Raw genomic sequence first — 12,244 nt, forward strand, 5'->3', positions numbered from 1 at the left:
TCTGGCTCAAATAGGAGTGATTAAAGAACCCGGATACTCTGCATACAAGTCTTTAAGCTCTATGCCACTAGAGTCAAATCCACAAATGCAGTTTCTCCTGGCAGAAAGTTCCGGTGGGTTTTCTAAGACCCCCATGACCTAATTTAAAGTGTTTTTCTTCTTTTTTTCTCAGGCTTTTCTCCTACATAATGCCATGATAAGCTGTTAATTCAATCATTTTCACTTCTCTGCCACCCTTCGTCCTGTGATCAAAGAATATTAGCCACCCTAAAGACACATTAAATAATCAAGCGGTCCACCAGCTACACATCAAAGCATTAATCTCCAATACAGGCATGGCTTAAGGAGTGGCTTAACTGTTTCTTCTTTGCCCACAGCTATTTTTGTACTCCAACAGCTGTCTTGCAGAGACACCTATCTGGATGAAAGTACCTATTAGTGAGAGGCGTTAATAGGGAAAGTGTAAAAAAGAAGAGAGTATATAAACTTGAGAGTAAAAGGAAGTCATTGTTGGTGGCAGCCACCTTTCAAACTTCTGTGTTATGAGACAAGCGATCCCATTATCCCCTACTTACCCATCTGTTCCCAACTAGTCATCCCCATAACATTTCTCAGCTGCATTTTGGTAGTGGCTCCTCTTGCCCTTAATACAAAATTGCATTCTATGTCAGGCAGAGCTGCCTTAGCAAGTAGGATAGTAGTGACAGTGACAGCTTCAGTGCCATAGACTATCTGAGATTGTTCACAAAGTGGAATCTAGCTCTATTATGCAGACTGTGTTATGAAGGCTCAATAGAGCCTGCTCATCTCTCTTGTATTCTTTTAAATACCCCAATCTGTGCCATCAACTCCAAATTCAAAACACATGTCTGGTCACTGGATAAAAATAATCTTCAGAAACACCGCCCCTCGAATGGAGTATGGGCAAATGAATCATCTTGAAAGGCTCCGGAGTGAAGGTGAATGGCCTTTTCAGAGCAGTGCAGGGTGATAGCTAGGAACACGGAACCCAAACCCAGTGCTTTCTTTAGTCAGGGTGATGGAACAGTTAGCTGCCTTTTAAGGTAAACTATGCTTTCGATTTCATGTCAAATCATGGCAGAAAGCAGGACAGCCAGCCTAATTGATACACACATAATGTGGGTGGATCCTGAAAACGAAATAGATGTTATCTGGTGTGCATACATTATTTGGTTTAAATCCTCTATATTTTTAAAGGGATAGAGGCAGTATTATATGTTAGTATACAAATAACAGCACTGGGGGATGAGACTTATATCTACTGATAGAGAAATACTGTATCTTAAAGGAGAAGAAACATTACAAGAGAAACCAGACTATGTCTGGTTACAACTCTGAACATAATGTTCCCACAGAAGCCTCTGATTGCCCTTCATGTGAGGATTTTGTTGTTGTTTTTAAATATTTTATTTATTAGAGAGTGAGAAAGAGCACGCAAGAAGGGTGACAGGCAGAGGGAGAAGCAGACTCCCCACTGAGCAAGGAGCCCGATATGGGGCTCAATCCCAGGACCCTGAGATCATGACCTCAGCCAAAGACAGATGCTTAACCAACTGAGCCACCCAGGCATCCCTAAAGAAGATTCTATTTAGGTCCAGAGGAAGGTGAGCCAAGGTTTTCCCATTCAGTCTTTCAGTGTAGAGGCAAATGGAAATAGTGAAGAAAGGGCAATGAGCCATATCCTTTCAGAACTGGAGGAGTGTGCAACATACAAAATAAAAATCTCCAGCGTGAAAACACATCCTGGAATTACAAATTCATGGTGCAGAACTTTCTAGATGTATTGCCAAAAAATTTAAGTTTAAATACCGTGAAGGTTTAGGACAGAGGATGTGATGACGCAGCAAAATTTGGGAAAACAACTCTAGTTACTCTGGTAAAACTTTCTTACTGTAAGTCTTTATAATTTAGAGTAAGCCACAGCAGGCCAGAACTGGAAGGGGTCTTAGAGGTGATTTAATGATCTATTTTACAGATGAGAAAAGAGAGGCCTTGAATGGGTGATCAATTTAAGGTCAGTGGTTAATGAGAGGCAGAGATCTCCACAGAACCCCTGTGCCTATTTCTGTGTAATTAACTTATGTCCCATTTTGTTCAGCAGGAGAAGGGGGCTAAGTTAAAGCACTAGAACAAGTGGAAGGGAGACCATTTCTGAGGATCTGTCAAGTCTTCGTTGATATGATGAAGATGTCTTTTCATTCCCCTGGCCTCTCTTGGGCATACAGTGTTAGTACAAGGAGTGCCCTATCACAACAGACTAAATCACAACAGACTAACGTGGAAACAAGTGCCTTCTGTTAAGCCAGATACTAGGGACTTTAAAGATATAAAATAATGCTCCTCTTCTCAATTTCCTTTTGTCAGGAAAATACTTTGATAGAAATTTATTTTAATTATTTTGAATGAATTAATGATATTGAATTGAGTAAATATTAAAATTTCTAATTTCTAAAATAAATAATTGATAACTGTAACCTACATACACAGACTCTGTGGGATCCTCAATACTTTTGAAGAGGTACCAGCATCAAAAGATTTAAGAACTGTTGTACTAGAATATCAAGAACTAGAGCCTTACAAACACTGTCCTCCCTCTTTCTTGTCGGGTCTATCTCTCACCTTCATAAGGAACAGGATTCCAGCAACGTGGTTGGCAGACCTGTATGTATAACCAGTGCCAAATCCATGGGGACGGGTGCTTCCTTCATGGGTTGGGTTTAGGGAGAAGAGCAATGGAGCTGGATTTGAATTTCCAGCTGCCATTTATCAGCTCTGAGAACTGGAAGGGAGCTTCTGTTTCCTTATGTGTGTGAATGGAGACCAACAGAACACCTACCTTCCTGGAGCTGCTTGTGTCAGAAAAGCCCCAGGACAGTGGCTGGTGGCACGTGGTATGTGCTCAGTTGGGCCGTTTATTACTGTTCAAAATCCTGTGCTCCAAACTGTTCCCCTTACAGCATTCTTGAATTTTCACATTCCGTATTGAAATGTGAAAAGAACTCATGTTTATTCACCCAAATTTGTCTCTGTATCCTTTTCTCTGTATTTTCTTTTTTTTTTTTTCTTCTTTTTTTCTCTGTATTTTCTTTGCATGTTCTCTTATCTGATTTTTGGGCCACTCATTGGACTTCTCGGAGTCTAATTTCTGTATTGCAAAGGCAGTGTAATTCCTCATCAGGGCAGTGCAGCTCAGTAATTAAGAGTGGGCTTGGGGCTAGGCTCCACTGGTCTGAATCCCAGCTCTGATCAGCTACTCATTGCATAACTCGGGGCGAGTTGATAATCTCCATGTGCTTCCATTTCTTTTCTGTAAAATGGAGCTCCGTCTGCTTCATAGCGGGTTGTGGGGGATTAAATGGCTTAAGACAAAGTATTTAGGACATTTCCAGGCTTGTAGGAAGCACTGAAAAATGTTAAATAGCTTATCGTGAGTAGCTACAAAATAAGATTAGATCAGATCAGCTTTTCTCCAAGCTTGGTGAGAATTTCTACTGCCTTGTTACCATCTCTGCTGCTTGGCCTCCCAGGCTTCTGAAGCACAACCAGCCCTGTGCTGGGAGGGCAAGGGGATGAGCCAGCAGCGGGGTGACCATCACTACTACTCCCTTGAGTTCTAAACTCCCAGATGCCTTCATTTCTAACTGGTGCTCAAGTGCTCTCCACCACCAACAGTTAACACTGCAGCTTTTCCCTATGGCTTCTGGAGGCAAGCATTAACCTTTTTCTCAAAAGTTTTGCTTTTCATTGTCCAAGAAAGACACAGAAGCACAATAAAATTAGACGGTAGTAAAAGCACATAAGCAGTTTTCTTGTAAATGAAATTGAAAACATCAAGGAGGAGCAATTAAAATGACTAATGAGACAAGCTTTCCAGGGAAGGAATAAGGGGAACAGATAAAGGACTGGCCTCAGCAGAGCCATTTAACTACCTCGTGATCTCCTATTCCACTTGGGAGTAACACGTGCCCCCGGTTGGTGCAAATCTGGCTTTTTAAAGATACATACAAGGAGCATGAACTCTTAGCTCATGAAAATAGATTTCACTTGGTTCTCACACTTCACCTGGGACCAGGAAGTTACTGTATTTTTTTTTTTCTATTTATTTCCCTATCATCTTGGTGATACAGAGGAAACCACTCGTCTGTAAGGATTTTAAAATACACCATGACTTGTTTTAAAAAGTGGGGGCAGTGTGAGGAGTGTTGCCCAGTGGAAAAAAAATTGTTAGTGCTACAACCAGGATAGTCAGAGGTTATTTAAAAAAAAAAAGTCCTTCCACAATGGTTGTTGTGGAGAGGGGGCTTTTGTTTTATATAAGAGGTCATGGAAAGTGTATCTGAGATGTTTGGGCTGAGACTGAAGGAAGTGAGGGAGCAAGCTTGGGACAGCTAAGAAAGTGCATTTGGACAGTAATGGCAAAAGCAAAGGTCCTGAGGCAGAGACATGCTTAGTTATGGGAGGAATGCCAAGGCCAGTATGACTGGTAGACAGGGGCAGAGAAAGGAGGACAGAGAGGTGGAATAGATCAGACCATGCAGGGCGTTGAGGACGTTGGATCTTACTCTGGGAGAAGTGGGAAGACACTGGAGGGCTCTGGGATAATGAGTAGCATTTTCGGTGACGGAGGTGCTGCAGAGTATACTCGAGGAAACAGGGCCAGGCTGGGGCATATGGAGAAGTGTAAAATGAGGGAGTGGGTGTGTGTGGCTCAAGGCACATACCAAGTGGAGCCGCTTCCCAACATGGAGCTTGCACACATGTGCTCAGCAAAACTTGAAAGAGTGGAAGACTTGAAATCCACATGTTGTCCCTTCTATGTGATTTTGTGCAGGTATACAGAGATGTGGAGAATGTGTGTGGGATGTGTTTTGTAGGGAAATCACCCCTTCTCTTTATAGTTTAGTCCACCATACTTTTCTAAACCTCATCAAATAATTCACTTAAGCCACTGCTGACAAGTTGGCACTAAAGGGTGTTCACAGACATGATCACTTGATCCTCTAAGTGGCCTGGTGAGGTAAGCATGACTCCCCTCCTTTGGCAAATAAGGAAACACAGGTTCTTGCCTGGGTCATGCAGCTGGCTGGTGACAACTGACAGAGAAGGGCCAAGATTCTCTAGTGCTGACTGAAGGTTCTAAACCACAGCCCTGTTCTGTACCTCTCAGCTACCAATTTACCGAGGCAGTAGTGCAGGATTCAAGAAGATTCACGCACAAGGGGGATACAGTGGAGTCAAAACATTAACATGGAGGAGCCACACCTTGCCTTGTGATCCGGGGATCTGGTGTCTTATCACATAGGGTCACTGAGCTTCTTACCCTCCATATTCTCTCATGGAATGTTCTATATGAACTACATGAAAGCATGGCTTGTGACAAGACACACTGTTGGTAGAAGGGGTGGAGTGCCATTGTTTTGTTTAAAACCCAAGTACGCCTGGGTTTACACAGAACCTGTTCTTGTGTAAGCCGTGGCCTGCATCCATCTGTAAACCAGAAGGGAAGGGGAAGAAATTACAAGTACTTACTAAATAGACATCAAGCACGGAGGCATTATCATCCTGCATTTCCAGAGCGTTTGGCTCAGAAGTCAAGTAGATGGTCCCCTCTTCCAAGGTAAATGTTGAACTGGAAGGTAACCCTTTACTGGAAAAAGAAAGAATGATAATGAGCATGTGGCTTCCAGAGCAAAATCCGTGGATCCCTCCAAAGTTGTGGCTAATGAGGTGGAGTCTGGGAAAGCTTTTTGGGATAAAAAAAAATGATTTAAAAAAATGATTTTCAGAATTCAAAGGCAATACGGTCCTACCTGGAGAGACGCTCCCTTGAGTTTAAATAATTTGGTCAGTTTATTTTCTGTTTACTGCCCTGCACGGGACACTTGTTTGTATTTCTTTCTTTTTTTTTTTTTTTTACTTGTTTGTATTTCTAAGAAGTGATTTGTGGGGTCCCCGGCCTCATGAGGGTGGACAGCTGTAATCTAGAGGCCCCACCGACCAGCTTGGACTTCGAATAGATTGTTCCTGCTGCTTAGGTTCTCCACTTAGAGTACTCCGGCTCTGCTGGTTTATAAAGATAACCTTGTGCCCGATCAGTATTGATTTCTTTCTTTGTACTGTTCTCTTTTCCTTTTTGGCATGAAAGGTCCACTTATAACCTTGATTTTCAAACCTAAATGCACATCAGAATCCCTCACAGGGTTGGTTAAAACCCACTTTCCTAGGCCCTACACCCCCACATGTGATGCAGTTGATCTGCAACAGAGCCTGTTGGTTCTCCTTGTTAATAAGCATCAAGGCCTACACTCTGAGTAACAAGGAATTGTGTGGACCCCGAGCACCGTATCACGGGCTTGTGAGGATAGCCTAGGTGTCATTTTGGTAATAGGACAAGCACCACCAAAGGAATGCAGGTAGACAGTCGTGCCCGAGAGTCCTTAAGAGGGGAAACCACCTTGTCTGGTCACAATACAAGAACCAGTGTCGACTGTTGAAGTAATTGGTCCATTCTGATAGTACTGAGATTAGGAATCCATCTAGGGGCTCAGGGATGCACAGGTTTCCCCCCAATGGAATCAAGGTTATATCTTTAACCTGGGAAATTTTCCAGGGGAAGGTTTTGCAGGAACGTGACATCTGCCAATAGTGGTGGAAGAATGGGTGCCTCAAGAGCTGTGAGAGGGGTCCTGGCCATCAGCCAGGTGGAGCCAAGCTGGTAAGGCTGGGAGCAGGAGCGTAGAAGACTGCTCCCTCTCTCACCCCTGCAGGGCCCAGCTCATCCCTTGTGAGGAGTCTGGTCTGAAGCCATTCTCTGAGCTTCTTGTTGGAGTTTGGTTGCTGCCCAGGAGACTGGTGAGGGCACTGTAACCCACTGCCCTTCCCTAGGCTACACAAACCTCTCTTTCCGTACATATGAACCCATTAGTTGAAGCTCTGTGACATAGAAATCCTGACCTTTTCAATATTAAAAAAAGTATCACCAGAATTGAATGAATCTTAAAAAATCACGTTCATTTGTATTTTTCCTGATCATAAAAGATAATGAAAAAGTTACAAAAATACTAGGCAAGTAAGAAGAAGGGGTGGGAGGAGTCTCCTGGGGGCCTCTTGGCTGGGTCTATGGGAGAACATGGAAATGAAGGGGTACTGAGTACAGAGCCCCTGTACTCTGCCTTAATGGGCTTTCTCTTACATTCTGGACACAGAAAAGAAAAAAAAAATCCTCTTAGTTTTCAAAACCCTAAGCAGGGTTACACAGTGTGGGACACAATCTGTTCTGATGGACTTGAAAGAGCAAGGGGAGCGTGGCCTCTGTCGAGCTGCTGAATGTATACTGTAAACCTTTACAGATTCCTTGGTTTAGTAAACTATCCGCTTTCAAGGGAAGCTGCTCTGAGAAGCACCGTGTGGTAATGATCTTGCTCAAGTTCTTTTCTGGGTCAAAAGTAATGATGATGTGATGGGCTTTAATTGGCCTTTGCTTTTTCAACTGCTACAATGTCACCCACGAAAGATGAATTACTTATCTCCTTAAACATCAGAGCTAGAAACAAGGTGGTCAGGAAATACATAGGTGTGGTATGACTCTGATTTTTATTCCTGTTTTTTTTTGTTCCTATTTTATTTTTATATAATTTTAAATAATAACTAGTGGCTTCTGGGTTATTTTACGATCATAGAATTTATTTGAAGTTCAAAACTAAGCTTCTCCCTTTTTGAGTTTTCAGGTGTGATATTTAAGATTAAGGGTATATAGCCCAGAATATTCTGGAAGTGATTTTTCTTTAAGTTAGTTCTCTGCCCAAAGTGGAGCTTGAATTCATGATCCCAAGATCAAGAGTTGCATACTGTACTGCTCGACTCAGCCAGCACCCTGGAAGTAATTTTTCTTAATACATTTTTATTTTTTAATAGTGCAAAATAGAGCTTAAAGTCATCTTCCTTTTTTTGCCATCCTATTGTATCCAGAGTCACTCCCCTAGAAGTAAACCCATTGATATTTTTCAATTTAATATTAATCTTCTACTTTTGGTAACTATGAGTAAGCTGCCAGCAAAGTTTAGAAAAAATTTAGGGTATTCTTTGGGATTTAATAGGTACATTTATTATTTTAGCTAAAAAATACTATGATTACAGAAAACCAGAAATACCAGATTTCCTCAGTCTTAGTTAAATTTGATAAAATCAAACTTTATTTGTACTGTTTTCACACATATTAGAATATATAGCATATTAGCTAAATAGAATATTAGCATAATCTGAGCATCAGTTGGGGGATGAAAATGAGGCTCATAGGGACTTATTTATAAGTGTTCTTTATATAACCTGCATATAATTATAAAAGGGCAAATCACCCAGTTAAAAAGTAAGTAAAGGATCTGAACAGACATTCCTCCAAAGAAGAACAAATGGCCAATAAGTGTATGAAAAGATGCTAAACATCAATCATGAGGAGAACGCAAGTAAAAACTATGTGAGCTACCCCTTCACACCCACTGAGCTGGCTATAATAAAGACAGGCAACAGCAAGAGCTGGAGAGGATGCAAAGAAACTGAAGCCATCCCACGCTGCTGCTGAGACTGTAGAGAAAGTTGCAGCAGCTTCGGGAAACCACACAACCCAGCCATTCTACTCCTGGATGTAGCTTTGAGAAAAAGGAAGACAGGTGCCCACACCAAAACTTGCATACAAATGCTCCCAGTCGCATTCTTTGGAATAGTCCCAAAGTGTCAATAACCCAAATGCCCACCAGTTGATGAACATTAAATAATTCCCACAATGGAATATTACTTGGCAATAAGAAATAATGAAGTACTGATATGTGCAACAACAGGGGTAAATCTAGAGAGAGGCAGATGAGTGGTCGCCAAGGGTGGGGTGAGGGGGGGAATAGGGGAATGACTGCTATTGGGTGTGGAATTTCTGGGATATTGAAAACATTCTAAAACTAGCTTCTAGTAATATACAACTTTATGAATATACTAAAGGCACAAAACTGTTCCTTTAGATGGAGAAATTTTATAGTAAGTGAAATGTCTTAATAAAGTGAAGAGCTTCACAAGGCACCTAAGGGTCATGATTTTAAAATTGATTGCTCACTGCACAGTACTAGAAATATCAAATCTGATGGAATAGTTTAGGTCACATCAATTTTAGAGCTGTTTTGAGTAAATTCCTGATTAATAAGGCAGTTACTCAAAAACATTTTTTTCCTCAGAGGAAAAAAAAAACTAGTTGACCTGGCAACATGAAAGAACTGGGCTCTGAGATTTCATGCTGTGGGGTGAAGAGACCATGCATGCAGGTCCGTGGAAGCCTGAGGAACCCTCTACAACATTTCAGGACTAACTGATGTGGTGCAGCACCCAGGTAATGGGAGCTCCATCCAGGGCACCCAGCATTCTCTGGCCTCTTCTGTTTACATCATCTCTGACTGACCCCTCCAGTTTTTGTCACCCCAATGCCTCTAACTTCACAGCTGAGGGAACTGAGGACCAGGCAGGGAGGTGCAGGTACTTGGCCAGGGTCACACTGCAATTGAGTTTAGGATCTGAACTTTGTTTTCCAATTAAACACTTTTTCTAGGGCTAGCTCTGCTGAAATTTTAGGAATTTGCCCTTGTTGTCGAAACTGCGGTAGCATAGGTAGACGTGCCTAGGAGCTTGAAAATAATCCTGGGATCCAGCAAAAACAAAGGCAATTTATGGTGTTGGATATGACCCCACAGATCTTTGCTTGAGGAGAGTAAAGATGTCCAGGAAGGTTTGGGGAAAAGTAAGCAAAATATGCTTTATAAATAAACAATTTTTCTTCCTTAAAAAAGTTAAAAATAGAATTACCCTGTGAGCCAACAATTCCATTTCTGGGTATATACCCCCAAAGAACTAAGAACAGAGTCTGAGATATTTGTTTACCCAGTATTATGGGCTAAACGGTGTGTCTCCTCTAAACCCCCATTTATACTTTTTTTCCCCCCCATTTATACTTTGAAGTCCTATCCCCCAGTACTTTACAATGTGTGTCTATTTGGAGATGAGGTAATTAAGGTTAAATAAGATCATTAGTCTCTGATCCAGTATGACTGGTGCCCTTCAAAGAGGAGATTAGGGAGGGGCACCTGGGTGGCTCAGTTGGTTGAGTATCTGACTCTTGGTTTCAGCTCAGGTCATGATCTCAGGGTCCTGAGATTGATCCCTGCACTGGGCTCTGTGCTCGGCATGGAGTCTGATTGATCCTCTCTCTCTGCTCCTCCCTCTCTTATAAATAAATAAAATCTTAAAAAGATTAGGGCACAGGCATGCACAGTGTATGAAGACAGAGGGGAAATGACAGCCATCGACCAGCCAAGGAGAGAGGCCTCCTAAGAGACCAACCCTGTTGCCACCTTGATCTTGGACTTCTAGGCCTCAGAACCATGAGAAAATAAACTTTTCTTGCTCAGGCCACTTGGTCTATGGTATTTTGTTATGGCAGTCCTAGCAAATGAATACACCCATGTTCACAGCACCATTATTCACAGGAGCCAACAGGTGGAAGCAACCCAATTGCCCACTGATGAATGAATGGACAAACAAAATTGATATATACACATAATGCAATATTATTCCCTCTTCAAAAGGAAGCAAATTCTGACATAGTATAATGTCCTACAGATTCATCCATTAACATGAGTGAAATAAAGCAGTTATTAAAAGACAAATACTATGGGGACGCCTGGGTGGTTCAGTGGTTGGGTGTCTGCCTTCAGCCCAGGGCATGATCCTGCGGTCCCCTGTTCAAGTCCCGCATCAGGCCCCCCCCGCATGGAGCCTGCTTCTCCCTCTGCCTGTGTCTCTCATGAATAAATAAATAAAAAAAATCTTAATTCGCCTTCATTTAAAAAAAAAGAAATACTGTGTAATTCCACCTTAATGAGGTACCTAGAGTAGTCAAATGCAGAGGCAGAAAGGGGAATGGTGGTGGGTGGGGGCGGGAGGCGCGGGGAATGAGGAGCCGTTTCATGGGGACAGAGTTTCAATTCTGCCAGAGGAAAAGAGTTCTGGGGGTGGGTTGCACAATAACGGGGGTGTACGTAACACTATTGAACTGAATGCTTAAAAGTGGTTAAGATGGGAAGTTTTAGGTCATGCGTGTGTTACCACAATAAAAAGAGGATAATATTTAACAAGAATACTTAAGCTTCCAACATTTTAATTACTAAAATGACAGATGAAAGAATTCTAAATCCTCAGGCGCGTATACGGTGAAGTCCCAGTAAGTGCACTCAGGATAACCCGACATTAATACCTCTTGGCGGGGACTGAAAGCCACAGAACCAATCCAGGAACCTGTCTTTATGTTTGCCGTGCTCCTGACTCGGTGCGTGCCGAGTGAGATCAGAGTACAGAACTGGCAGGTCCCTCCCCTAAAAGAGAATGCACTTTAGGGAAACAGATACCCGAGCGGATAGAGCATGAACTTTGGAATTCGATGATTTAGCTTTGAATTCTGGCTCTTCTTAGCTCGGTGTGATACTGGCTAACTTTCTTAACCCTCCCGAGCTCTCGTTTCCTACATATAAAAGGAGAAAAACACCAAACATGCAGGAGTGATGAGGGTAATGAACGTACAACACAAACACACACCCATTTATGAATCTTGTGGTCGAGGCACTAGGATATAGCAGGTTCAAATCATCTCCGCCTCCTGGAGTTTACACAGTATCAAGGCAGACAGACCATGGGATAAATTCTTAAAACACAGAGGAGAGACACGAGTGAGTGAGTGGTGTGGATCATCTGTAAACAGCAAACTCTTCCTTGCTCCGCCAGTGGAGTCAGGCAGGAGCCAGACACCAGGGGACACGTGTAGGTCCCCTGTACTCCATGGGGCACCCTCCGGCACTCTGAAGTGTCCCACTGCAGTGCACCCCCACCCCCCTGACAGCTCTCTGCAAAGATCACATGCCAACTGCCTCTGGAATGGATGGTCAGCTACCGGTTGCACAACTGTTTTTTTTTTTTTTTTTTTTAGTCACTTGCTTTGCAAGTCCTGCAGGTTTGTTTTGTTATCTGCTGAAACTGATAATGAAAATTATTCATTTTTTCACATCCTGTGATGTTTTTAGCGAGGCGATGAGGAAAGGTTCTACACACCATGGAGGATAAAGCGGTCTCTTTCCTAATCAAGAAGCGCCTCACATAGAACATAAAAGTATTTGTGATTAAGAGCCTATGTGTATGT

The 12,244-nt window shown here is 42.4% G+C and overlaps 1 protein-coding gene across 5 annotated transcripts in view; it reads right to left on the reverse strand.

Annotated features, from left to right (window-relative positions):
• Positions 1 to 12,244, reverse strand: part of PIP5K1B (phosphatidylinositol-4-phosphate 5-kinase type 1 beta) — a 300,641-nt gene that overhangs the window by 16,309 nt on the left and 272,088 nt on the right. For all 5 annotated transcript variants that reach the window (XM_025423372.3, XM_025423371.3, XM_025423373.3 and 2 more), the window contains one exon: positions 5,551 to 5,668. In XM_025423372.3, the coding sequence (XP_025279157.1) occupies positions 5,551 to 5,668 (118 nt within the window). The remainder of the gene's footprint in view (positions 1 to 5,550; positions 5,669 to 12,244) is intronic.

Source organism: Canis lupus, chromosome 1, assembly GCF_003254725.2.
Source record: "Canis lupus dingo isolate Sandy chromosome 1, ASM325472v2, whole genome shotgun sequence".
Classification (NCBI taxonomy): Eukaryota; Metazoa; Chordata; class Mammalia; order Carnivora; family Canidae; genus Canis; species Canis lupus.